The sequence below is a fragment of the Elephas maximus genome, chromosome 22, assembly GCF_024166365.1.
Source record: "Elephas maximus indicus isolate mEleMax1 chromosome 22, mEleMax1 primary haplotype, whole genome shotgun sequence".
NCBI lineage: Eukaryota > Metazoa > Chordata > Mammalia > Proboscidea > Elephantidae > Elephas > Elephas maximus.
The window spans coordinates 8,981,437-9,004,676 of NC_064840.1; the positions used below are offsets into that span (position 1 = coordinate 8,981,437).

The 23,240-nt window shown below is 44.0% G+C and overlaps 1 protein-coding gene across 3 annotated transcripts; it reads right to left on the reverse strand.

Annotated features, from left to right (window-relative positions):
- Positions 1–1,012: 1,012 nt before the first annotated feature.
- ANAPC7 (anaphase promoting complex subunit 7) lies at positions 1,013–22,468 on the reverse strand. Of its 3 annotated transcripts, none has more exons than XM_049866235.1 (11): positions 22,285–22,468; positions 18,045–18,231; positions 16,951–17,070; positions 13,670–13,781; positions 9,841–9,994; positions 8,958–9,100; positions 7,362–7,479; positions 6,642–6,838; positions 4,347–4,571; positions 3,556–3,706; positions 1,013–1,867 (listed from the first exon to the last, which is right to left on the reverse strand). In XM_049866235.1, exons 1-11 carry the CDS (start codon positions 22,383–22,385, stop codon positions 1,678–1,680), a joined length of 1,698 nt encoding a protein of 565 aa, XP_049722192.1. In that variant the 5' UTR covers positions 22,386–22,468; the 3' UTR covers positions 1,013–1,677. The 3 variants fall into 3 exon arrangements, with proteins under 3 accessions (XP_049722192.1, XP_049722193.1, XP_049722194.1); XM_049866237.1 differs by lacking the exon at positions 1,013–1,867 and adding an exon at positions 1,879–2,039 and having other exon boundaries at positions 22,285–22,455; XM_049866236.1 differs by lacking the exon at positions 16,951–17,070 and having other exon boundaries at positions 22,285–22,455.
- Positions 22,469–23,240: the final 772 nt, after the last annotated feature.

A 23,240-nucleotide genomic window follows, 5' to 3' on the forward strand; every position in this document is an offset into this window, starting at 1 on the left:
CCCTTCAAGTCCAGCTCCTCCCATCCTTTGTGGACCTTTGTGAGGTCCTCGGGGAGGAAATGCTGGAGCTGCCAGTAGGCAGGCCTGAGGGTGTCACTGGGATGGAGAGATCTGGAACCCGCAGGCCAGGCCAATCCAGGGGCTCTCTGCAAAGCTGAATGGGACAGGCCAAGGAAAAGCCGGGAGAGCAAAGCCGAGAAGGAAGGCAACGCTCGAAGCTTGAGGCCCGGTCCTGGTCAAAGGTCCCCTCAGGGGTGTGCTAAGTGGGAGGGGGCTGGCCTTCCAGGAGTCAGAGAAATGGCAGAGGCTTCCCCTTTCTTCTCAGGGACTGGACTGGAAGAGCTGCTCAGCCCAGAGAGGAGGAAGCACTGAGATCCTAGCAGCGACCCCACATGTGCCTGCTGGGCTCTGGAGCTTGGTGGCCAGGTGACTCCGGGCAGGCTCTGGGGCTTGTACTGAGAGGTATTTTAACAGTAACTTGCTGAGCATTTTAAACTCAGCAGTTATCAAATGTTTTGAGTTTAGTGCACATTTACATTATTTTTATACTTTTGGATATCTACTTATATCACACATTTTTTAACATCTTTTCACTAATTTTGTTTTAATGAGAATTTGGTGTTAGCTGTGACATATCCTCCCCATGACTCTCACCTCCAAATAATTAGAGTTCATTGTATACTCAAAAGGCACTGGCACCTTAAGAAACAAGGGGGAGAGGATGGACCCAGAACAGAACACTGAAACCAGGGCACCAACCTTCTCCAAGTCAAAGAGCCAGGCAGAATCGGCCCCAAACTTCGGCCAATTGAAAATGCAATTGGCTGAACCAGCTCTATGTTACCTGAGGCCTCCAACCCACCCCTGCTCCCAACACCAAGGGAAGAAAGAGAGACTACCGCAGTTACGGCAGGTAATTATGGGGCTGCATTGATGCATTCTGAGTAAGAGACCAAAGACATTAAGAGTCTATAAGAGGGCTTCCATTCTGATCAACCCAACAGCACCACTGTACAAAAAACAATTTTATTACTTTATTATTCCAGGTCCGCCTCTGCTCATGCTCTGGGTCACACCTGTTTCTCAGATCCACCCCGGCACATAGGCAAGTTACCAGATCAGCAAATAGGAAAACAGTTCTGCAAAACAGCAACTGTCAGCTTCAGGCATTACCAACGTTGCAGAAGTAAGCGAGGTGACTGGGGAAGTCTGGACAGCCCAGGACGACCACTTCTGGGAACAGGAGACCCTTTCGGAGAGGGCCGGTTCATGCCACTGTTTGGAGAGAGGACATCCTTGCTCTGGGATGTTTGGCCACTCCTTTAAACTCATTCAGAACATCGCCAACACAACGTTGTCTATTCCTCGAACTTTCAGATTTAGAAATAAGTTATAAAAAAAAGCACATCTTGTCCCAGAAGCCCCGGCCAGAGTGTGGGCCTCACAGAGAGCTCAGAGCACAGAGTCCTCCTTGGGTGCAGGAGGAAAGGGTGGAGATATATATGGAAGGTTGGTCAGGCTCAGTTCTTAAAAATGAAGTCACTATTAGAAATCCGCAGCGAGGGGCAGAGACCCCTGCTGCCATCACCTCCTCCCGGAAGTGGCTCCTACGGGCGCCTTCCGTCCACTGTGCCCTGCTCAGCACAGGTCAGTGTGGCCCAGGTGTGGCCTCCTGCCTCACTGCATGCCGAACCACTGCTCCTGGTCGGCCCACTGGGCTGCCTCACTGTCGCTGCCCTCCAGGTCCCCTTCTTCCCCACTCCCTTCCATGTCGTCCACATCCTCCTCCTGAGTGGCATCCGTGGGACTCTCTTCCTTCTCCATCTTCTGCATCCCCTCTAGAGACTTCTGGTCATTGGGGTCCAAACTAGGGGACAACAAAACAAAGGAGAGGCCTGAATCTCTGCCTGGCTTCTTGCTGGCTGACTCGTCATCTCCCTGGCCCGGCAATGAAATGACCACAGTCACAGAGAAGCTGCTAAAGCCTGGCCTCTCCAAACAACTCCGGGTTCCACGGGCTGCATCGAGGGGGTCCACCACTAGAAGTGAAAAAAGGTGTCTTTGCCTAATTTTTAGAATTCTCAGCTTGAGTTTTTCTCCATAAAATTTCAGAACATTTTCACACCCATTACCCCTAGAATTCTGCCAGAGAAAGCTACCACGTAACAAATGGAAAAGTAGCAAACAAACATTAATAAGAAAATTCAAATGTAATTTCTGTATTGAGTTTTTGAGCTATGGGGTTACAGAAGAATTATTTTCTGTGAATAAAACTGTTCCATGTTGTAATTAAAACGTACCAGTATTTCAGTAGTCAACAATGCTGTACCATGGAACAGATGTGCAAACTCCTAGGTTAGACCCCTGGACCCCAAGGCTAGCCTGTATGTGGGCATTCAAGCTCAGCAGCTAAGGGTCCTTACACATGCCCACAACCCCCAAAAGCTTCTGACATTTGTCTCCTACGCAGTCTTGCTTCTTGCCTTGTGACCATCCCCCCCGCCAGCAGGTGTCAATCCCAAGCACATCCCAGCCCTGATGAAAGGCTGCTGTTTTATTTTCTGTTTGCTCTGGGCTTCCAAGAAGCAGACAAAAACCATGTTGGCATTCTATTCCTCCTTATATAACTGTAACTGATTTGAAACACCTCCTCTGAGACCTTCCATACAGCTCTCACTCCAGTCCCAGGCTGCCCCTGACCCCGCAGTCTGCAGACTGCTATGAAAACATTTAGCACGTGGTACCAATCATGTTGCACGTCTGGCTCCCTCAGACTGCGCTCCCAGCATCCCCCCTGGTGAATGAGATGCCAGGCACACGACTGGTGCTCACCTGTCTGCTTAGTGAGTAGATGAACGTGATCAGACTCCATGACAGACAGGCCTTCACCATAACCTTACACACACACAGACAACCCTCAAAGAAATCACTTCTATGTTACGTAGTAATAATACCACTATTTATTAAGTATTTACTATGTACCAGGCACAGTGCTAAGAGCTTTACATGAAATAATCATTTAATCCTCATTTAATCATTTAATACCTAGTAAGGTTTTTTTTTAAGGTAGGTAGATATAGACAAGGAAATTTGTTAGTAACTTGCCCAAGAGAACAATAAATAGGTGATGAAAGTAGTATTCAAACGTCAAAGCTCAAGTTCTTAACTACTACAGTAGCTAGAAACATGGGAAAGGACTTAACAATGTCTGGATTTTAAAAAGCAGAATATAAAATATATACTACTTGTAACCCTATAAAAATACATATATGTGTGGGCAAAGACAGGGAGATAAGCTGTCAAAGGAAAACAGGTGTTACAGATGTGAAGAAGGTTGGCTGTGAGTGAAACAGGTTTTAAGGTTGCGAATAGACTTAAGAAAAAAATTGAGGAATCCTGAATTCCCCAAGAGCTCTTCCACTATGACTATTATCATTCTGCCCTCCGCTCTGGGTACCGACTGTGTGTACGTGTTTCTAGAAGTCCTGTTACAGAGTTCCACTGCCTCCTCTGTCCCTCCTCATCAACCTTCCCCCCGGGAGGCTACGTGCCTACCTTAGTGCTATACTATACTGGTCCATTGCTTCCTGATACTCATTGACAGCTACAAGGAAATCTCCTAGGATCCGATGCAAGACACAGTCACTCTGATTAGCCAGTGCGTTCCTCAGCAAAGCAATTCCATCTTCGTATTTCTGTTCTCTGCCTGAAAAGACAAAAACCCTTCATTTTCCTCCAACAAAATTTTGAAAATACATTCCCATCTCCATTCATCTACACGAACCACCACGATGGGCGCAACCTAACGCTGGATCTTTGGGTGTCACCGGGAGAATAACAGTGCCGCAGGAACGGGAGCAAGCTCATCGGAACTCCTGTCCCCGAGGAAGCCTGAGGTTTGAGTTCTGATGTTTGAAATGTACTCTCACCCTGACTTCCAAATGCACTGTATTTGCCAAACTAGCCCAAACCCAGGAGGTGATCACAGATCAGGACTGAAGAAACCAAGGCTAAAAGGGAAGTCAAAAGAGAATCCAGAAGGCTCAAAATAGTTCAAGCTGGATAAATCCAGTTGTGTTCAGCCCAAACTAGTTCAGATCAAAGTAAGCTAAACACGTACCAACCAACCATAGCTGGTTTCAGGCAGTCCAAAATAAAGTCAGCCGCCACCTAGCCAGGCAGGTAGACGCCAGCTCCATGTAGTTGTGCTAAACATCAACCAATCCAAACAGGCAGCAAAAAGGATCTTTCTGGTCGACTAGAACCAGCTGGGTCTGGGGAATCCAAGTGAGGTCAGGTTCTATAAAAATTAACACTGAATGGTTGAGAAAATAAGACACACTTACTAAGTAGCTCTGCTTTTTTCACCACGGCTTTAATGTAGTCTGGCCTCTGGGTCAGGGCTTTATCTAATAACGTTTTGGCTTTCTCCTGTGTGACTGGGTCTTCAAGACAAACAGTGGCTAAAAGGGTGAGGGTTTGTGCATTCGCTCCCAGAGTTTTGTAAACGTTGTTCGCCATTACCATCGCTTCACGAATACTGTTGGAGGCTAAGTAACATTCGATGAGCCCTGGGAAAATAAAACACGAGAGAAGTTCAGGCACATTACCATTCCAAGCCACGCTTCCACTCTGACAGCCTTCCAAACTGCAAACTCTCACATTTTCAGACAAAGGCAGGCTGGGGGAAAACTGATGGGGAGATTAGACGGGAGGGTATGTTGATGGAATAGCTATGAAGTTCTCTTCCCCAGAGCACTTAATGAATGTGGAAAAAGCCTGCACTGCACAAAGGCACCTTTGGTTAGAGGAGGAAACAAACAGGCCTAAGGAAACGCAGCGCCGAGGCAGCCCACCCAAACGTTGGAAGAACAAAAACACCAGTCGTTAGTCTGCCTGCTCTTGACCATCAACACATGGTCACACCGTCCAGCTGCATTCAGTCACCTTTTGTCCCAGGTTACGGGGGGAAGGCACCTACCACCCGAAATCGAACGTCTGGTTCTACAAACTAAAAGGACCTACTGCAAGCCACCAGTAGGAGAAAGGAAGATTTTTTCGTTGGAAACACAGACCCCTCAACTCAACGGAAAGCACTTGATCAGATGAACCAAATATAATGAGATTTGCAGCTCCTGCCTCTTCACACCCGCAGCAAGATGCCCTATGGGGTCACTTCAAGTAGAGTCAACTCTAAACTATTCATGCCAAAGTACTCATCAAAACAAGAAAAGAGCTTCAACTCCAAACCCACAGAAGCCCTGGCAGGTTCTGTCTGCATCTTCCTCCAACCCAGCAGCATGCACAACACGTGTGCACACTCTACCAAACACCGTCGTAACTTAACCAGAAAGTAGCTAACTCTTAAGGGCAATGTGTTGGACTCAGAATACAGCTGTTTGCTCTTATTGAGTAGTTTTACTCCCCCGCTAAAGCCACAATGGAATTTCAGAAGGAAATGGAAAGAATGCACCTCACTAATCCAGGGCCTCGACCAGGAAAGGACAGGTGCTGTACTGGAAGGTGCAAAAGCACGAGAAGATTTAACTTATAACTCGACCCATCGTTGCCCAAATCGCCAAATGGCAGCTTGAGAGCAGGCAGCCCATGACACCTCACTGGCCCACTGGAGAACGTCCCCTGTCCCCCAAGCACCCTCATTCCCAAGTGCTGTGGGGGGTTTCTATGTCGGCCCTGCTGGGCTCTGTATAACAGGCATGCTGCAGAATGGGGGGCTAGGACAGTCACAGTTTCATGATTATGATCTGAAACCAAAAGCTTGGTTTGCTAGGGCTTAAGAACGAAGGCGACACTCCCTCCCCAAGGGGCACAGCTCGCAGGGTACACACGCAGATCTGTGCCTTACCCCAGTGCCGAAATTTTTATTTCTCAAATTCGAACTCATCTCGCCGTTAAGAGCAAGTCGCTGCTAGGCTCCTGGGTTTATTTTTAAATCCTTGTAAAAATATGCTTTGGAGGAACTGCATCTTGTAAGCTCTATTTTAATGTCTGTGACTGAGTCACCAATGTTGCTGAAGCTGGCATAGCTCCTTTGAACCCTGAGGGTTAGTTCACATGAGCTTAAAATATTATATAGCAAACAAAGAGTGACCCTGATCGTGCCCACTTTGGAGGTCACAACAAACAGACCCGTTCCCACACCAACACTGCTGTACGGATGTAGAGTTCCCTATAAAGACACACCCGAGTGATCCAACACCATGCCCGGCAGTTACTGAGCAGGACACATTTTTGGGGGGAAGGAAAGATAAAAAACTACCCCCACCAAAAACAAAGAGAGTAAGATGATGGATTCTGAAAGTTCTGGAAGAATCCAGGGACAGCCCTCGGTGAATCTAACTGCCTAATGCAATGGTTCCCACACTTGTCTGCACGTTGGCATTACCTGGGGTCTTTAAAAGATCCTGACGCCATCGCCCAAGCCCAGCCACTCTGATTTAACCAGTATTAATTAGTGGCACATTTAACCAGTGTTGTGACCTGCCTGTGGGATTTTTAAAAGCCCCCTGGATGATCCTCACGCACAACAGCGTTTGGGAACCGTTGGCCTAATGAAGCTTTCGAGCCAGGTGCCTCCACACATGCAGGCTGCCACTCCTCGTCCACATTTTCTGTCTTACCTTCGTAACAATCTAAGCGACAAGGGGCGAGCCGTATGGCCTCGCGGAAGTGGATTATGGCTTCTTGGACTCTGCCCATGTTCCTAAGTGCTGCTCCCTTCAGTAGCAAAGCCTGAACGCTATTACTGTTGAGCTGAATGGCCTTGGCCCCTAAGTAGAGGGCCCGGGAGTAGCGTTTGCTGTAGAAGCTGTGACACCTAGAGGGGAAAAAAAAACAGCCACAGGCTACCTGAGAGGAGGTTCTAGAGGAACTTCATGCAAAAGTCAGAGAAAAGGCCCTACACATGCTCCTTATTACAAACCTCACTTAGAGCTTTAACCTAAGATATCACTGAAAACGCAAAACAGACAAAAAGATCCACTCAATACTGAAGGGAGAAAATCTTGATATGGAAGGGAAAAACTAAGGAAAAAGAACGCAATAACCTAGATGAGTTTGTTAGATAAGACACTGTGAAGCCAGGTCAGCACAGAGCAGCATCTCCTGGGCTGCTGGCTCACCATCTCACTCCATGTCACCCCCATCAAGCAGGGGCTCCTATCCCCATTTTCCAAATAACAAAAAGCAGACTCAGAGACGTGAGCAATGTGACCACGATTTGAATTCAGGTCTAATTACCTCTCACACCTCTGCCTTTAACCTAGATTCTATCCCGGAGGAAGCACAATTTCCCCAAGACTTTATGGAAAACTGGGAGAAAGGCAAACGGCCAAACATACCCAGAGACCACCCAGGGTTCTGCGTGCTGGTCCGAAATGTTGAAAAGGCGGCAGCCGAGGTTCTCCACGTCCTCCAGACGCCCTTCTCGAGCCAGGAGGTAGCCATACACATCCATGCCTGGGAAGGAAGGACGGAGCAAGAGGAGGTTCTTTGAGCAAAGCAGCAGGTCCTTTATAAAAGAGCAGCAACCTGGACACGCCCCACATCAGGCCCTAGCGCCTGAGGGTCTGCACCCTTTCCATTAAGGGCTCCTCCGCCAGTACTTTCAATTTCTTACAAAATCACCATCAGAACGGCAAACCTCATCCAAAAAGATAAAGGAGCAGAAGGACCTACCTCACAATCTGAACGCCCATTATTTTCGGGAACACTTTGTCCCTACATCCTGCGGCGTGATGTGTAGCTATACCAACTCATGACCAGAAAAGGCATCAAATAAATTCTCTCTTCCCAGAGCTCCAGGCAGAGTCAGGAGTAAAACGCTTGATGTGCTCAAAGTGCCGGTTAGTCTCACAAAGAGTTGGCCTATTCCAGAAAAAGCATGTAGTTCTTTCTGGAATCGAGTTTTGGCTCACTGGTTTTCCAAGCATTCTATAAAAGGGCCCCTGCTCACAGGGGTCACCCATCTCTTGCCACCATTCTCCCCTACTCTTTGCGAGCCCTGCAGACTCCCATGTTGCCAAGGTTATGCAACACTTCCTGCTGGCCCCTGCTCTCAGGCCTGAGCTTGATGCCAGGCTGCCTACTGTTGCAGATTAGTATTTCCAGAACAGCCTTCTTACCATGGGTGTGCACAGCTTGGAGAACAGGAATAAGCACCGACCACCAGGGAGACCCTGAGCAAACAAACTCATTCTGGGTCTGTTTCCCCACCTACCTGCTGTAAAGGTCCCCTCCCTGTTCTGCCATTCTCTTGGCTTAAGAGCCTGTGAGACGGCTGACTGTATGGTCACAGGCTGTATTGTTCTGGGGACCTTTTTTAGTCCTTTCCAAGCAGACCTCATCCTATCTATCTATGCTTAGTCTCACTATTCCTGGCACACGCCTTCCACTCACCACCAGTCACCTGACAGCTTCCTTTGGAAGTGTCTCTGGCTTAGCCCTTCAGCCGCATTCTTCTTTCAGATCGCTGATTTTTTGGTTGATGATCCCTAATTACTTCCTTCAATCACCTGATCCCTTTCTTAATATCTGGTTCACTTATTCCTTTTTAATTATTCTAACAACCCAGTAAGACAAAATTCCCTAAAAGGCTATATGGCTCTGGGATGCCATCCAAATTCTCAGTTAGGCACGTCATAAATTTTATAAATCATAAGGAGGGGCTATGACCCCCTAAAAAGAAAAAAAGCCAAATGATGATCTGTGGGGAGGCTTTACTTAAATTCAAGCTAAAACAACTGCTCAAAATGGAATTACAAAAGTGTTAGAGACATGTGTTAAGACCTAAAGAAAGGGAACGGGCTGGTGTAATAAATTTTTACAAAATATTTCCATGAAAAATGCTATCAGGAGTTCTGCTACAGTTCCTCCCTGTCTTCTCTGATCTGCCCCCGCTATAGCCGCGCCCGCCCCACCCCAAGAATCACACTTGCCTTTGATCAGATAAGGATCCAACATCTGCGCCTGTTCAAACTTGAGGACAGAGTTCTTATTGTCTCCAGCTCGGAAGTACAGATCTGCTAAGCTTCCCAGCAGGTCCACGTTATCCCGCAGTAAGGACTTTTTCTCCAGTGAACTTTAAGACATTAAACATTGAACCTTAAAACCGATTCTAAATCCTCATTGTTGAGTCTGGTTGATGGCTACCATTCTCTTTTCAATCTATATATTTATCATAATAAAAAACTTTAAAAACTACTGTGCACTTAGATTTTCTTACTTAAGCTTATGATTTAAAATGAAGCTGTACAGGCAAAGGTAGCAAATGCAGAATAAAGGAGAGATCTTTCACTACCCAGAAAGAACTTTCTGGTTGAAGTTTTTCCTAGGGCAATATACAGTAAACGACATTAAATGTATTATCATTCACAAGTGACAGCTACTTCTTTATTGAACCGGATGGCTCTGTATACACACCCCAGTCTCTTGTCCTTGGACTTTACCTGACTAGAATGAAAATCCAAGTCCTAAGAAGGCAACTCACATCAGATACTGCAACCAAATATGCTTCTGGGGCCTCGAAACAGATTTTCACCCAGGTTCAAGCATATGACACACTAGGAAGTCTGCTTTGCCAGGATTACCACCTCTGTAAGTACAGAGCTGAACTCAGTCCAACTGTACATTTTTAACACAGGACCAGAGGTGATTACATCTGGGACCCTTCAGTATCTTCAGACGCTAACAAAACCCCGAGACAACAGACTGCAACACTAAGAGATAAACATCTTGTTTTTCTGTTTTCCTAATTTAGATACATCAAGCCTCCAGACAAGGAAAGGGCCTCAAGCACATTAGTTAAGTTGTGGCTCTCACCAGATGGTATTAATCGCTCTCGAGTTGTCACCAGTGTGCACAAAAGCATATGCTTTGATCCACACAGAGAGCCAGTCCAAGTTAGGCACGGTCTGGATCACGTTCATTGTCATGGATGCCACCTCTGCACCTTTTACAGAAAGGGACAGCAAACCTGTACAAAAGAAAACAGGAAGGAGATGAGGCCCCGAGTCCTTTCTACACAAGAAGCAACAAGCTACGCTCTGCCCAGGCTCCACGGGCAGCTCCTCTCTTATCCTAAGCAAGACGCAGATTTACTATTTCTGGGTCAGTGAGAGAATATGTAGCAACGGTAATCTTCTGGAGGTGAGGCTTGGGCATCTTTTAAAAGTAAGGCTATTCTTATACTGATGTGCATTGCGGCACTATACACGATAGCCAAAAGGGGAAACAATCTAGATGCCCATCAGCAGATAAATAGATAAACAAAAATGTGGTACATACATACAATGGAATACTACTCAGCCAGTAGGAGAAATGAAGTCTTAATACATGCTACAGTACAGACAGAGCTTGAAGGCATATGCTGAGTGAAATAAGTCAGTCACGGAAGGACAAATATCATATGATCTCACATATAAAAAGGTAAGGAAGGGCAAATGTATAGAGACCAAAGTGTATTAGTGTTTACAGGGGTGGGAGGGAAATGCAATAAAAAAATTGCATTGATTAAGGGTCGTGTTACACAGCTAATTACCGTAACTGCTGTCAATAAGTTATACACCTGTAAAAAGCTGAATTGGCCAAAGCTGTGTGACAGGTATATTTACAACAACGCCAAAAATAAGAGTAGCTGCTGAGGCTGCTTATGTACAACCAAACACCTCATGGGATTTGGTTTCTTGGTTTGGAGGTTTAGAGTCATGGTTTCATGGAGCATCCCAGTCAGCTGGCCTAATTATGTGCTTAGTCCTTCTGCTCTACCTCCTGGTTTGCTGCATAGCGCCTGGGGTCTTAAAGGCTTGCGAGCGGCCATCCAAGACACAACAGTTGGTCTCTATTCACCTGGAACAACAGAGGAAGAGGGAGAGCCAGTGATAGGAGGAGGACATGGAATATGCGGCTAATTGCCTCCATGAACAACTGCCTCCTCTGCCATGAGACCAGAAGAACTAGATGCTGCCTAGCTACCATTACTGAACATTTTGATCAAAGAATCGATAAAAGAATTCTGATGAAAAGGGGGAAAATGCAGAACAGAATTTCAAATTCACATGAACTCTAGATTTTCTGGGGCCATGGAAGGTGGATAAGCCCCTGAAACTATTCCCCAGAAATAATCTTTAAACCTCAAACAAAATATCCCCTGAAGTCATCTTAAAACCAAACCACAATTTACTTAAACTAGTAAAAAAGGTCCACCTTGGGCATTATGCTCTTTTAAGAACCATCTATATGGAGTTTCAAGCTGAAACTGAAGAAAATCAGAGCAAGTCCACATGAGCCAATATATGACCTTGAGTATATCCCACCCGAATTTAGAGACCATGTGAAGAATAGCTTTGACGCATTGAACACTGGTGACCAAACACCGCATGAGTTGTAGAATGACATCAAGGGCATCATACATGAAGAAAGTAAGAGGTCATCGAAAAGAAAGAAAAGACCAAGATGGATGTCACAGGAGACTCTGAAACTTGCTCTAGAACGTCGAGCAGCTAAAGCAAAAGGAAGAATTGATGAAGTAAAAGAACTGAACAGAAGATTTCAAAGGGCGGCTTGAGAAAACAAAGTGAAGTATTATAATGACATGTGCAAAGAGCTGGAAATGGAAAACCAAAAGGGAAGAACACTCTTGGTGTTTCTCAAGGTGAAAGTGCTGAAGAAAAAATTCAAGCCTTGAGTTGCAATAGTGAAGGATTCTATGGGGAAAATATTAAATGATGCAGGAAGCATCAAAAGAAGATAGAAGGAATATACAGAGTCATTATACCAGGAAGAATTAGTTGATGTTCAACCATTTCAAGAGGTAGCATATGATCAGGAACCAATGGTACTGAAGGAAGAAGTCCAAGCTGCTCCGAAGGCATTGGCAAAAAACAAGGCTCCAAGAATTGATGGAATATCAATCAAGATGTTTCAACAAACGGATGCAGTGCTGAAGGTGCTCACTCGTCTATGCCAAGAAATATGGAAGACAGCTTCCTGGCCAACTGACTGGAAGAGATCTGTATTTATGCCTATTCCCAAAAAAGGTCATCCTACTGAATGTGGAAATTATAGAACAATATCATTAAGATCATATGCAAGCAAAATTTTGCTTAAGATCATTCAAAAATGGCTGCAGCAGTGTATTGACAGGGAACTGCCAGAAATTCAGGCCAGTTTCAGAAGAGGACATGGAACCAGGGATATTACTGCTGATGTCAGGTGGATCCTGGCTGAAAGCAGAGAATGCCAGAAGGATGTTTACCTGTGTTTTATTGACTATGCAAAGCCATTCTACTGTGTGGATCATAACAAATTATGGATAACATTGTGAAGAATGGGAATTCCAGAACACTTAATTGTGCTCATGAGGAACCTTCGCATAGATCAAGAAGCAGTTGTTCGAACAGAACAAGGGGATACCGATTGGTTTAAAGTCAGGAAAGGTGTGAGCCAGGGTTGTATTCTTTCACCATACCTATTCAATCTGTATGCTAAGCAAATAATCTGAGAAGCTGGACTATATGAAGAAGAACGGGGCATCAGGATTGGAGGAAGACTCATTAACAACCTGTGTTATGCAGATGACACAACCTTCCTTGCTGAAAGTGAAGAGGACTTGAAACACTTACTAATAAAGATCAAAGACCACAGCCTTCAGTGTGGATTACACACCTCAACATAAAGAAAACAAAAATCCTCACGACTGGACGAATGAGCAACATCACGATAAACAGAGAAAAGATCGAAGTTGTCAAAGATTTCGTTTTACTTGGATCCACGATCAACAGCCACGGAAGCAGCAGTCAAGAAATCAAAAGACGCAATGTATTGGGCAAATCTGCTGCAAAGGACCTCTTCAAAGTGTTGAAGAGCAAAGACGTCACCTTGAAGACTAAGGTGCGCCTGACCCCAGCCGTGGCATTTTCAATCGCATCATATGCATGTGAAAGCTGGACAACAAATAAGGAAGACCAAAGAAGAATTCAAGCCTTTGAATTGTGGTGTTGGCGAAGAATATTGAATATACCATGGACTGCCAAAAGAACGAACAAATCTATTTTGGAAGAAGTACAACCAGAATGCTCCTTAGAAGGATGGCGAGACTGCATCTTACATACTTTGGACATGTTGTCAGGACGGATCAGTCTCTGGAGAAGGACATCATGCTTGGCAAAGTACAGGGTCAGCGGAAAAGAGGAACACCCTCAACAAGGTGGACTGACACAGTGGCTGCAACAATGGGCTCAAGCATAACAACAATTGTAAGGATGGCACAGGACCAGGCAGTGTTTTGTTCTGTTGTGCACAGGGATGCTATGAGTCAGAACCGACTCAACGGCACCTAACAACATATGGAGTCAAACTGACAAAAGCAACTTGAAAGATTAGATAGGAATCTTAGGGGACAGTGAGTTCATTAATACGAACTCACTGCCCCCTAACGGTGAGAATGGCTGCACAACTCAAATAATATAATCAATGTCAGTAAATTGTATAAGTAGAAACTGCTGACTTGGTGTATGTTTTGCTGTGTATATTCTCAACAAGAACAAAATAAATAGAACTTAGGGGGAAAAGAAAGTTATTCTAATGTACAGCCAAGACTGAGAACTACTGCCCTAAACGGTAAACACACCATCAGCAGAAAAGTCTCTACCTAGAATGGCATCAAGAGCTAACGGGCACTGCCTTAGCACTTCTTTATAGCTGGTGACAGAGGGGCGCTCCTGGCCGGCCTTCTTATAGAGGTTTGCCAGCATCATGTTTATCTGTAATAAACAAAAACAGAAGAAGGTAAGTTAAGTATCTCCTGCCAAGAAAATATCTCACCGTGAAAAAGTCCTGATTTTTATTACCAGCTACTCCTTTACTTTTTACTGGAAAATCTATCCGTAGCCTCATTCTTGGAAACAAAAAGAGAAATGACCGTCTTTGCTTTTCCTAGGTTCTCTCATCCCTAAAAGAAAAGTCACATTACACTCTCACTTACCAAACCAAAAGGTCCAACAATATCTGGACCAAAGTTGCTGCCTCTGGAAACTGGAATAGCATTCATTTGAGAATTGTTACAAAATTACAGTTGCCTTCATTCTTCCTTGATCTCAAGACGGCAGATGAACCAGCCGAGAAGTACTCAAGTTTACTTATTTTAAATGCACTTAAAATACTGAGAAACTCTTAACACGGCTAGTCGAGAAGGATCAAATGCATTTTCCCCTAAAAGGAAAAGATAGCTAGAGAAGTAGAACACTTGGCTTTTCTCTGACGGTCATTCTAACGCTAGACTCTTTCCTTTCTAATGTTCAAAGCTTTGATCCACAGGCGCTGTCTGACTCACCCAAGTTGTGCTACAAAAATCAAATGGTGACTGACCTGCAGAGGTGACAATGACCCAGGTATTGGCTACACTACTTACACCCAGTGAGGGCAGGCATCTGCACCTTTAGCACAATTCAAATATGTAACTTAAGAAAGCTCTATTAAGTTCCAAAGAATGTAGAAGTTACAGGGACAGGATGAATGACTTTCTTAATAACAGTACAAACTGGAAAACAGTACTCCAATTTAAAATGAACAGATTCTAAATATAATGCAGCATTTGCCAGATCATAACCTAAGGAACAGTTAACATGAGGGCATAAGACAAAAAGTTAATCCCCAATCTCTTCAATTGTCTGTGGCTTGCTATGCAACTTAAAACCCTGATATTTACTCAGAAGAATGGCTCTCAAGAAGAAGGTCATCTGCTCCAATTATACACCTACAGTATATAAAACAATATAGTACGGCATTAATCCACACAAATTCAAACAATGAAGTAATGAAATACTAGAAATAATACTAGTTTTTATCTGGCCTCAGATTTTCCATTTTAGGCTATTTTGAAAATGCAAAGGAAGGTACTTAAAGGAAAACTCCAGCATTGGTCTCAATACTTGAAGAGAATAAAAGGTTAAATTTAAGATCCTTTTGACTGCTCGTTATTATAAACTATGGCTGATGGACCATTTGTCTCCACAAACATCAAAATTCCTTGTAAGCTACTTGACGACCGTCATTTTGAAGAATGAGATGGGTACTGTCTAGTGAGAAAGTCAGTTTTTTAAAAAAACAGATCCTTACTTGGGAAGATCATAAAGCCACATTTCACCAGTTACAAGCACAAGCAGTGATCATTTTTCAAAACTGAGTGAGAAGTTGTATGTTGGCATGTTTACTCTTAAAAGTTGAAGATTTATTGAGAATTATACTCTAACACTGGAATTTTCCTTTAACATGTGAGGGAATGCATGGCAACGTTTACTATACGCTAACAGACATTCATTTAGACGTCTTTTGACTCACTTCCTTGTCCTTTACACAGACTGAGAAACCAGTTAACTCCCCAACGGACATGAAAGAAAAGCTGTAAATATTATGGGTTTCTGTTGGAGGCACACATCTTTGTTTGCTCCTGGCTATAACAGCTCTACAGAGTGAAGGATATGAACTCCTACCAAATGCAGACTCCACCAGTCCCTCTTAGAATGATGACTGTAAACACCAGAGCGCTGGATACCACAAAACTGGGCTTTTTTGCATTATTCATTTTCCAAAATGCCCCCCAAACGGCTACAAGTTATTAAGGAAGGCATCATGGTACATTCCCAATAAATAGGGAATACACATCATTCATAATGGCTTCTTCCAAAAGGAAGACACCTTGAGTATAGTCGCAGACACCCTTCATATACACAAAAAAATTATTCTTGGGGTAAGAGAAGGCTCTCGTAGATTCCCAAAACACAATTTAGTACACAGCACCCAAGCTTCCTGTGTTGACAGGATAAGCTCCCAAATGTTTTTAATAGCAGTCACTACCATAGATACACTGGGGAAATACCCTCGTTTTAAAAACTCAGAAAGAGTAAATAATTTCTCAATGTGAGGTGCGTTAACATGTTTTCATCAAGTTTAACGGGTTACTTTTTAAAAGTCAGCAACAGTGTGGTGAAGTAGCACTAACTAAAATATACCAGGTCTTTACTGCTTCGATCCCTTTTCTCTTAAGGGCAGAAGGATGTTCACAGACATCTTCATAAAATTCCTTATTGTTAAGCGTAGATTGCACAGAACAGTTTGTCAGTGAGGAGGGCAGATGACATAAAAGTATTTTTAGAATATTAAATAATGATGTAAATCCCATCCTTGGAGCAAGGATTCTCATTGCTCTTCTAAACTGGACTTCAAAAAAACACTGTGGTCAAAGATGCTACAGAACATTACAAAGTATTTTCACATACATGAACTTATTTTTCACAAAAGTTAGCAGAGATGATATTAGTATCTATTAGTATATATCCACATCTTATAAATAAGAAAAAAAATAAAGCTCAGACTAGTTAACTTGCCCGAGTTCACAATGCACACAGCTTGTAGGCTCTGAACTCAGACAAGACACCAAATCTTTTGACTTCAGTCAGAGGTGTTTTCTTCATTATAATATGGTATCGAATCAAACATGAATACATATCCCATATACAAATAAGCACGAATAGACCTTGCGGTCTTGATTCTGGGGAAAAAAAAAAAAAAGTGGAGGGAGGCTAATAAAACCATTCCCATTATCAAATGGGCACACACATAGAATTAAAAAAAAAAAAGTTCTAAAAAAACCGTTGTTGCCACCGGAGGTGTTCTGCAAATCACTATTTCCTAGAGTAAAAAATAAGAAAGGAGAATAAGCCCGTGTAGAATTCTACGGCGACCATTTCACCAGCTGAATTTTCAGGGTCTTGTAAGAGAGTCGTTCACCTATCTCACTTATCCCCACGGCATCAGCAGAGGAACAAGGTGAGAGAGTCTTGAACAGCACGTTCCATGGACTCCCTGATGCACACAGAAAATATGGGGGAGCAGGGCTGGGAGAAGACATAACAAGGTGTTAATGCAACTTACTTTGGGAGTTCTTTGTCTTGAAGGTATCCCATCGAGTATGGCAATAGCATCTTTATCTTGTTTTAGCATTGTATAGCACTCAGCCATTTTGTATTTCACTTCAATTTCAGATGGAAGACACTAAGAGGTAATGAAAACACCTCTTCAAAATATCACTTCAACAGGCTGGCATTTCCTCAAAAAGTTAAACAGAGTTTCCGTATGACCCAGCGATTTCACCTCTAGGTATGTACCCAAGAGAACTGAAAACATAAACCCACACAAAAACTTGTACAGGTATGCTCACAGCAGCCTTATTCATAGTAGCCAAAAGGTGGAACAATCCAAATGCCCATCAACTGATGAAAGGATAAACAAATGTGGTATACGCATACAACGAGATGTTATTCAGTCATGGAGTACTGATCCATGTGACAACACGAACGAACCTTGGAAACGTGATGCAGAGTGAAAGAAGCCGAAAACAAAACACCACATATAGTATGACTCCATTTACGTGAAATGTCCACAAGAGGCTAAACTATAATTTAACCAGGCCCTTCTGATTGACACTTATTTCCAGTGTCTTACTATTATAAACAGTGCTGCAATGATCAGCCTTAGATACCCTGGAGACCTTTTGTGAGTCTACTGGATGGTTAATTTCTAGCAATGGGATGGCTCAGTCAAATGGTGAGGACATTACAAGTTATTTCCCCTTATATAACTAGTATTTATCAAGCCACCAAAATTGCTGAGAATTCTTAAATTATTTCCCATAAATTTTCCCAAGTACTCACAGTTCCAACAATCGAATGGAAATTTAAAAGTCATATTTCCATTAGAATTATAAACATTTTACGTTTAGAGTTGTGTTTGCACAAAGGGGAGGGACAACGTGTGGCTCTGGTTAAGGCCCAGACCACGTTTCATCCTACTTTCAGGTTCCTACAGAGTGAACATTGCTCTTAACCCCTAATGCTCGATGGGATGCATTCCTGCACCCAAAAAGTGGTTATCTTTGCTTCCCCCGTCAGCTCCCTTTTTAAATTACTTTTCATTTTATCATCTACATCGAATCAGCTGTCTCTAGAGTCTTCTAGTCTCTCCATTACCTGACTCTGTGGAGTAGATGCAGAATTTCCAGTCGAAGGTCTCACTTTGGAAGTTTTACTCAGGGCTTTCTTCTGCTGCAAAGCCATGGTGTACTTACTCACAGCATTGCGATACTCCTTGTCATGAAAGAGAGAATCTGCGTGATATACCAAAAGCTGGTACTTCTGAGATGGGGAGAACAGCTCACTAGAAAACAAAAACAGTACATTCCCTACATGGGTTATTTTGAAATAAATGTAGCCAAAACACCTCCTTTATTGTCCACATAAGCCTAGCACAAAGTCTTGTATAATTATAGCTTACAAAAAGGTCAACACACCTTAAATGCTAGTCCCTAAACTGGGAGGCATGAAAGTCACTCTATGCTAATACAGTCAACACATTTAGGGTATTGTCTTAAACTGCTCTCTGTTTTGGGGGACAGAAGCTGGCTGAATGGTCACCACGGGGAATACAGGGTAGAGAGGAGGAGTGTGCTGTCTCATTAGGGGGAGAGCAGCTAGAAGTACATAGTAGGTTGTATGTAAGTTTTTGTATGGGAGACTGACTTGATTTGTAAACTTTCACTTAAAGCTCAATAAAAAAAAAAATTACTCTCTGTTTTAATATACTTTAATTTTTCCTTTACTTATTTCTTTTTTTTACTGTGCTGTAAGTAAAAGTTTACAATTCAGGTTAGTTTCTCATACAAAAAGTTATATACACATTGTTGTCTGATCCTAGTTGCCCTCCCTACAATGTGACAGCCCACTTCTTCTCTCCACCCTGTATGCCCCATGTCCATTCAACCAACTTCTGTCCCCCTCTGCCTTCTCACCTTTACTTATAAAAGCAATGCATACCCATAAATCAAATCCAGTAACAGAGATTTATGAAGAAAAAATGCAGTAAGCTTTTCCCCCTCCTCCTTTAATCTAAGCCCTCTTAACAGTCTGAAATATATCTGTCCACACTCTGATGTTAACATCAAATTTCAAGGATAATATAGATAAAGGAGAGGAATCACAACAATTTAACTATGTTACCAAAGACGGGTCAAAAAACCTGGAAAAGGGAAACCTCACCATTTGAATCCTTTATAGGAAGAAGTTGAACATAAAGGATTGGAAGGACTTGAAAACTCTTCAAATACTGAAGAAAATGCCATATTGAAAGACGGTTAGCCTTGTTTGATATAATTTTTTTTTTAATCCAAAAGTAAATTATTAACACTAGATCAATTCTTATTTTCTTGAGTGTTAGGGGTTTACGGACAGTGTAAAGGACCCAATGTTTCAAAACTTTTTCTTTAACCTTGAATACTGCTCGTAAGCACTATAACTGGCTAGAAGCCAGCATTCTGAATTCTTAATGGGAAACTCATACTTTTAATTTCCAATCCCACCCTGCCCCTTCATTCCCAAATGAAAAGGAGCTTAACATGGTTTTCTTTGACAGGTAGAAACTATAGCTGCTTAAAATTAAAGAACAGAGTGAGTGAAAGAACTCTGTAGACAGTGAGTTTCTCAACAAATGGAGGTGTATTCAAGAACAGGTACAATAGGGACAGAAAGTAAATATGCAGTGGTTGCCAGGGGCTGGGGAAGGGTAGATGGAGAGTAACTGCTAATGGGTGTGGATTTCTTTTTGTGCAGGGTGATCAAATGTTCCGGAATTAAGGTAGTGGTGATGGTTACACACCTTATGAATATACTAAAAACCATATAATTCGACAGTTTAGAGGTTGAATTTTATCTTATGTGAATTCTATCTCCTTATAAAAAATAATAATAAAAAAAAAAGGATAGGCTAAACACTAGATCAAGTTACAAAGGAAATTCAAGAACTGTAAGGTACAGTGCAGATGACTTCAGATTTCTTCCAACTCTGAGATTCTATGTATTTAGTGAGAAGTATGTATCTGATGCTTGGATAAAGAACAAAGTATCATCATATACACAGAACACATTCAGGTATTTATATAATGTAACATACACGCCTATTTATGTGGGCAGAGGTGAGGTTCTCTCAGGAATGATACATGAAAAACTGTTAACAACTGTGGCCTCTGGAGAAGGGAATGGTGGTGTGGTGCTCAGGAGCTAGGGACAGACACTATCTGCATATAAGATGACAGAGCACGGGGCAATAGTTTCATTCTGTTACTGAGACAACTAACAACAACCCTTTCTGTACTTTTTTTAAACTATTAGCATGTAACTGTCTATTCAGTAAGAAATTTTAAAATATAAAGGTTAGAACTTAAATATATAGATACATGTTGTGTCTGCTCTTCTTTATTGATATTCTCCTCTAGAGGCAGAAGCTAGGAAGCTGCCAGTCGAACTTCATATGAAGAAGCCTAGGCTAACTAAAGAGCAGCCCGAGGATCAGACTATCCTATAACTTCTTCAAGAAACAATGAGTACCCCGGACCCTTTGATAGCCCAAGACTGGAACCATTCCTGAAACCAACTCTACAGACAAGGATTGGCCTAGACTCACATGAGACCATGTGGGCGATTCCTGCCTGATGGTGAGATGAGAAGGAAGAGGGGGACAGGAGCTGGTTGAATGGATACGGGGAATACAGGATGGAGAAGAGGAGTGTGCTGTATCGTTAAGGGGAGTGCAGCTGGGAGTACACGGCAGGGTGTGTACGGCTCTTTGTATGAGAGACTGACTTGATTTGTAAACTTTCACCTAAAGCCCAATAAATAAATTAAAAAAAAAAGAAAAGAAAAAGAAACAATGAGTAATGACTAACTGGTGCATAAATCCCAAGTGTGGAAACCATATGCTTTGGCAAATCACTCTGGAGCAAGTGAAAGGCTCCAGAATAAACACAGAAGGCTGACAGAAGCCAGGGCTCCTTGCTGTCAGCATTAAGTGGATGGTGGCAAAATGATGGGTCTCACAGAGTGAAGTCCAAAGCACGTTCATGGAAATGAAATGGGAAGCAGTGGCTGCACTACAGGCACTTAAGGCCTTTCCCTTCTGACGTAGACTGCTTCTAGAGCAGACCAACCACACTGGGTCCATGCTAAGTAGGAAATTCAACCACAATGCCATTTAGGCTGTGGTGGGTCAGCACGGAGGCAGAGAGGACCAAGGTCCCATCCCGGATCCTCCACCTACTAAATGTGTGAAGTTGGACAAGGTATTTCACCAGAGATCGTACCCACTTGCTTATCACACTTAATAAACACATGAGTGCTTACTGCACACCAGGTTAAGTGCTAAAGATACAGCAGGGAAGGCAATTAATAGGGCTCCTGCCCTCATGATGCCTACGGTCTGGCAGGGGAGGTAGATGTAGATGAAATAACAGAACTTCATCAGTGACAAGAGTGATGCAGAAAATAAAACAGAGCAATCGGCTAGAAGAGTAGGGAAAAGGGACAATTCTAGTGGTCAGAGAAGGGCTCTCCAGGAGGGATATCTGAGCTGAAAACTGAATGAAGCAGCAGGAAGAGCAGTGTAAAGGCCCAGAGGTGAGAACAAGCCTGATGCGTTTAAGTCACAGAAAGAACTGTCGAGGGGGCTGGAAGGCAGTGAGCAGAGCAAAGGAGATGAAGCCGGGTTGGGCCTTGCAGGCTATGTTGAGCACAATGGAGGATTTTAAGCAGGGGAATGACAATGCGATCACAGCTGGAATGAGGCCGGTGCTTCATCCATCCTAAGACTCAGTAAGTGGCAGCTGTGAGAATATGAAAGGGGCACGCTCTGCATCTCCTGGGAGTCCTGGGACCTGACATAAAGAGGCGCCACTCCCACCTGATCATCGAGGGAGCCGCCCGTTTTCAGGGGCTTGTCTAGGCGAGACATTCAAAGGAGAAAGGCAATCCCAAGGGTGGGAAAAAGGAATAAAAGGCAGGGGGCTGGGCCCCCTGGAGCTGCCGAGAGCGGGAAAACGTTCTTCCGGAAGGAGCCGGGAGGGCAGGATTCAGCCCAGCGACGCCTGACAGCCGCTCTGCTCGGCGCCAGGTGCCTCAGCAAACCGGTCGCTCCCAACTTTCGGGGGACCCTCTCCAGGGCAATCCTTTCGGGGGACCCCCTTCAGGGCAATCCTGGGAACCTCCCGCCGTGCAGTCCTCCGCGGGGAGCTCATCCCAGCGAACTCGCCGTGCGCTCCCACGTCGGATCCGCCGACGAGGCCTCGCTGACACCTGAGCCTCACCTGGGGCCCGCGGCCGCTCCACCCCGCTCCCAAACCGGCGCCGCTTTGTCTCAGCCCAGCCGCTCCCCGCCTCGACTCACGGGTTATTGTTACTCATCGTCAGTAACAAGCTGCTGAGGAGCCGCACGTTGGAGTGCAGCCCCGCGGCCGCCATATCCCGCACGTGGTCTATCACGTTCATTCTACCCGACGAAGCCGCAGGCAGCGGCACCGAAGGCCGGTACAGGCGCCCTAGAGAGGCCTCCAAAATGGCGGCCCCGCCGGGGTCCATCGGGTCCACGTGAGGCACCGCCTCCAAGAAAATAGGCGACTTCCGTAGTGCCTGCTTAAAAAGTCAGGTCCTGGCCGCCCCGCGCCTCCTGTGACGTACTGGGGCGCTTGATTTGCAATCCCCCCTCCGCCCCGTAAGGAAAAATTATGTTATCATTCCTAATCCGCAAACTTTATTGAGGGCTTACATTGGGCTAGGCTAGGGACCGAACACCTTTCAGTAAGAATAATTGCTCAATTGAAGTGAGATGAGTCTGAGAGGAATGTGTACCTCAAAAATTAATTACTAATGTATACACATTTATTATAAATAAAATCAAATTTGAAAAAGTAGAAAAAATACAGTAGGGCGCTGAAAAATTTTCAACGTCGTCGTCGTTAGGTGCCATCCAGCCCCTTCTGACTCATAGCGACCCTGTGTACAACTGAACAAAACACTGCCAGGTCCTGCACCATCCTCACAATCCTTGCTATGCCTGAGCCTATTCTTGCAGCCACTGTGTCGATCCATCTTGAGGGTCTTCCTCTCTTTCGCTGACCCTCCACCAAGCATGATATCCTTCCTGACGATATGTCCGAAGTACGTAAAGCCAAGTCTCACCATCCTTCCTTCTCAGGAGCGTTCGGGTTGTACTTCTCCCGAGAAAGATTTGTTCATTCTAGTAGTTCATGGTACATTTAATATTCTCCAAAATCGTAAATCAAGGGCATCAATTCTTTGGTCTGACTTATTCATTGCCCAGGCTTAGCATGCATATGAGGTGAT

Excerpts from the sequence above, each read along its gene's own strand:
- ANAPC7 (XM_049866235.1), bottom strand. The coding sequence starts at position 22,385 with ATGAACGTGATAGACCACGTGCGGGATATGGCGGCCGCGGGGCTGCAC. Across the intron at positions 18,232-22,284 it reads ACGATGAGTAACAATAACCC|TGAGCTGTTCTCCCCATCTC; the intron begins GTGAGTCGAGGC and ends TTTGTTTTCTAG. Across the intron at positions 7,480-8,957 it reads GGATCCTTATCTGATCAAAG|GCATGGATGTGTATGGCTAC; the intron begins GCAAGTGTGATT and ends CTTCCTTCCCAG.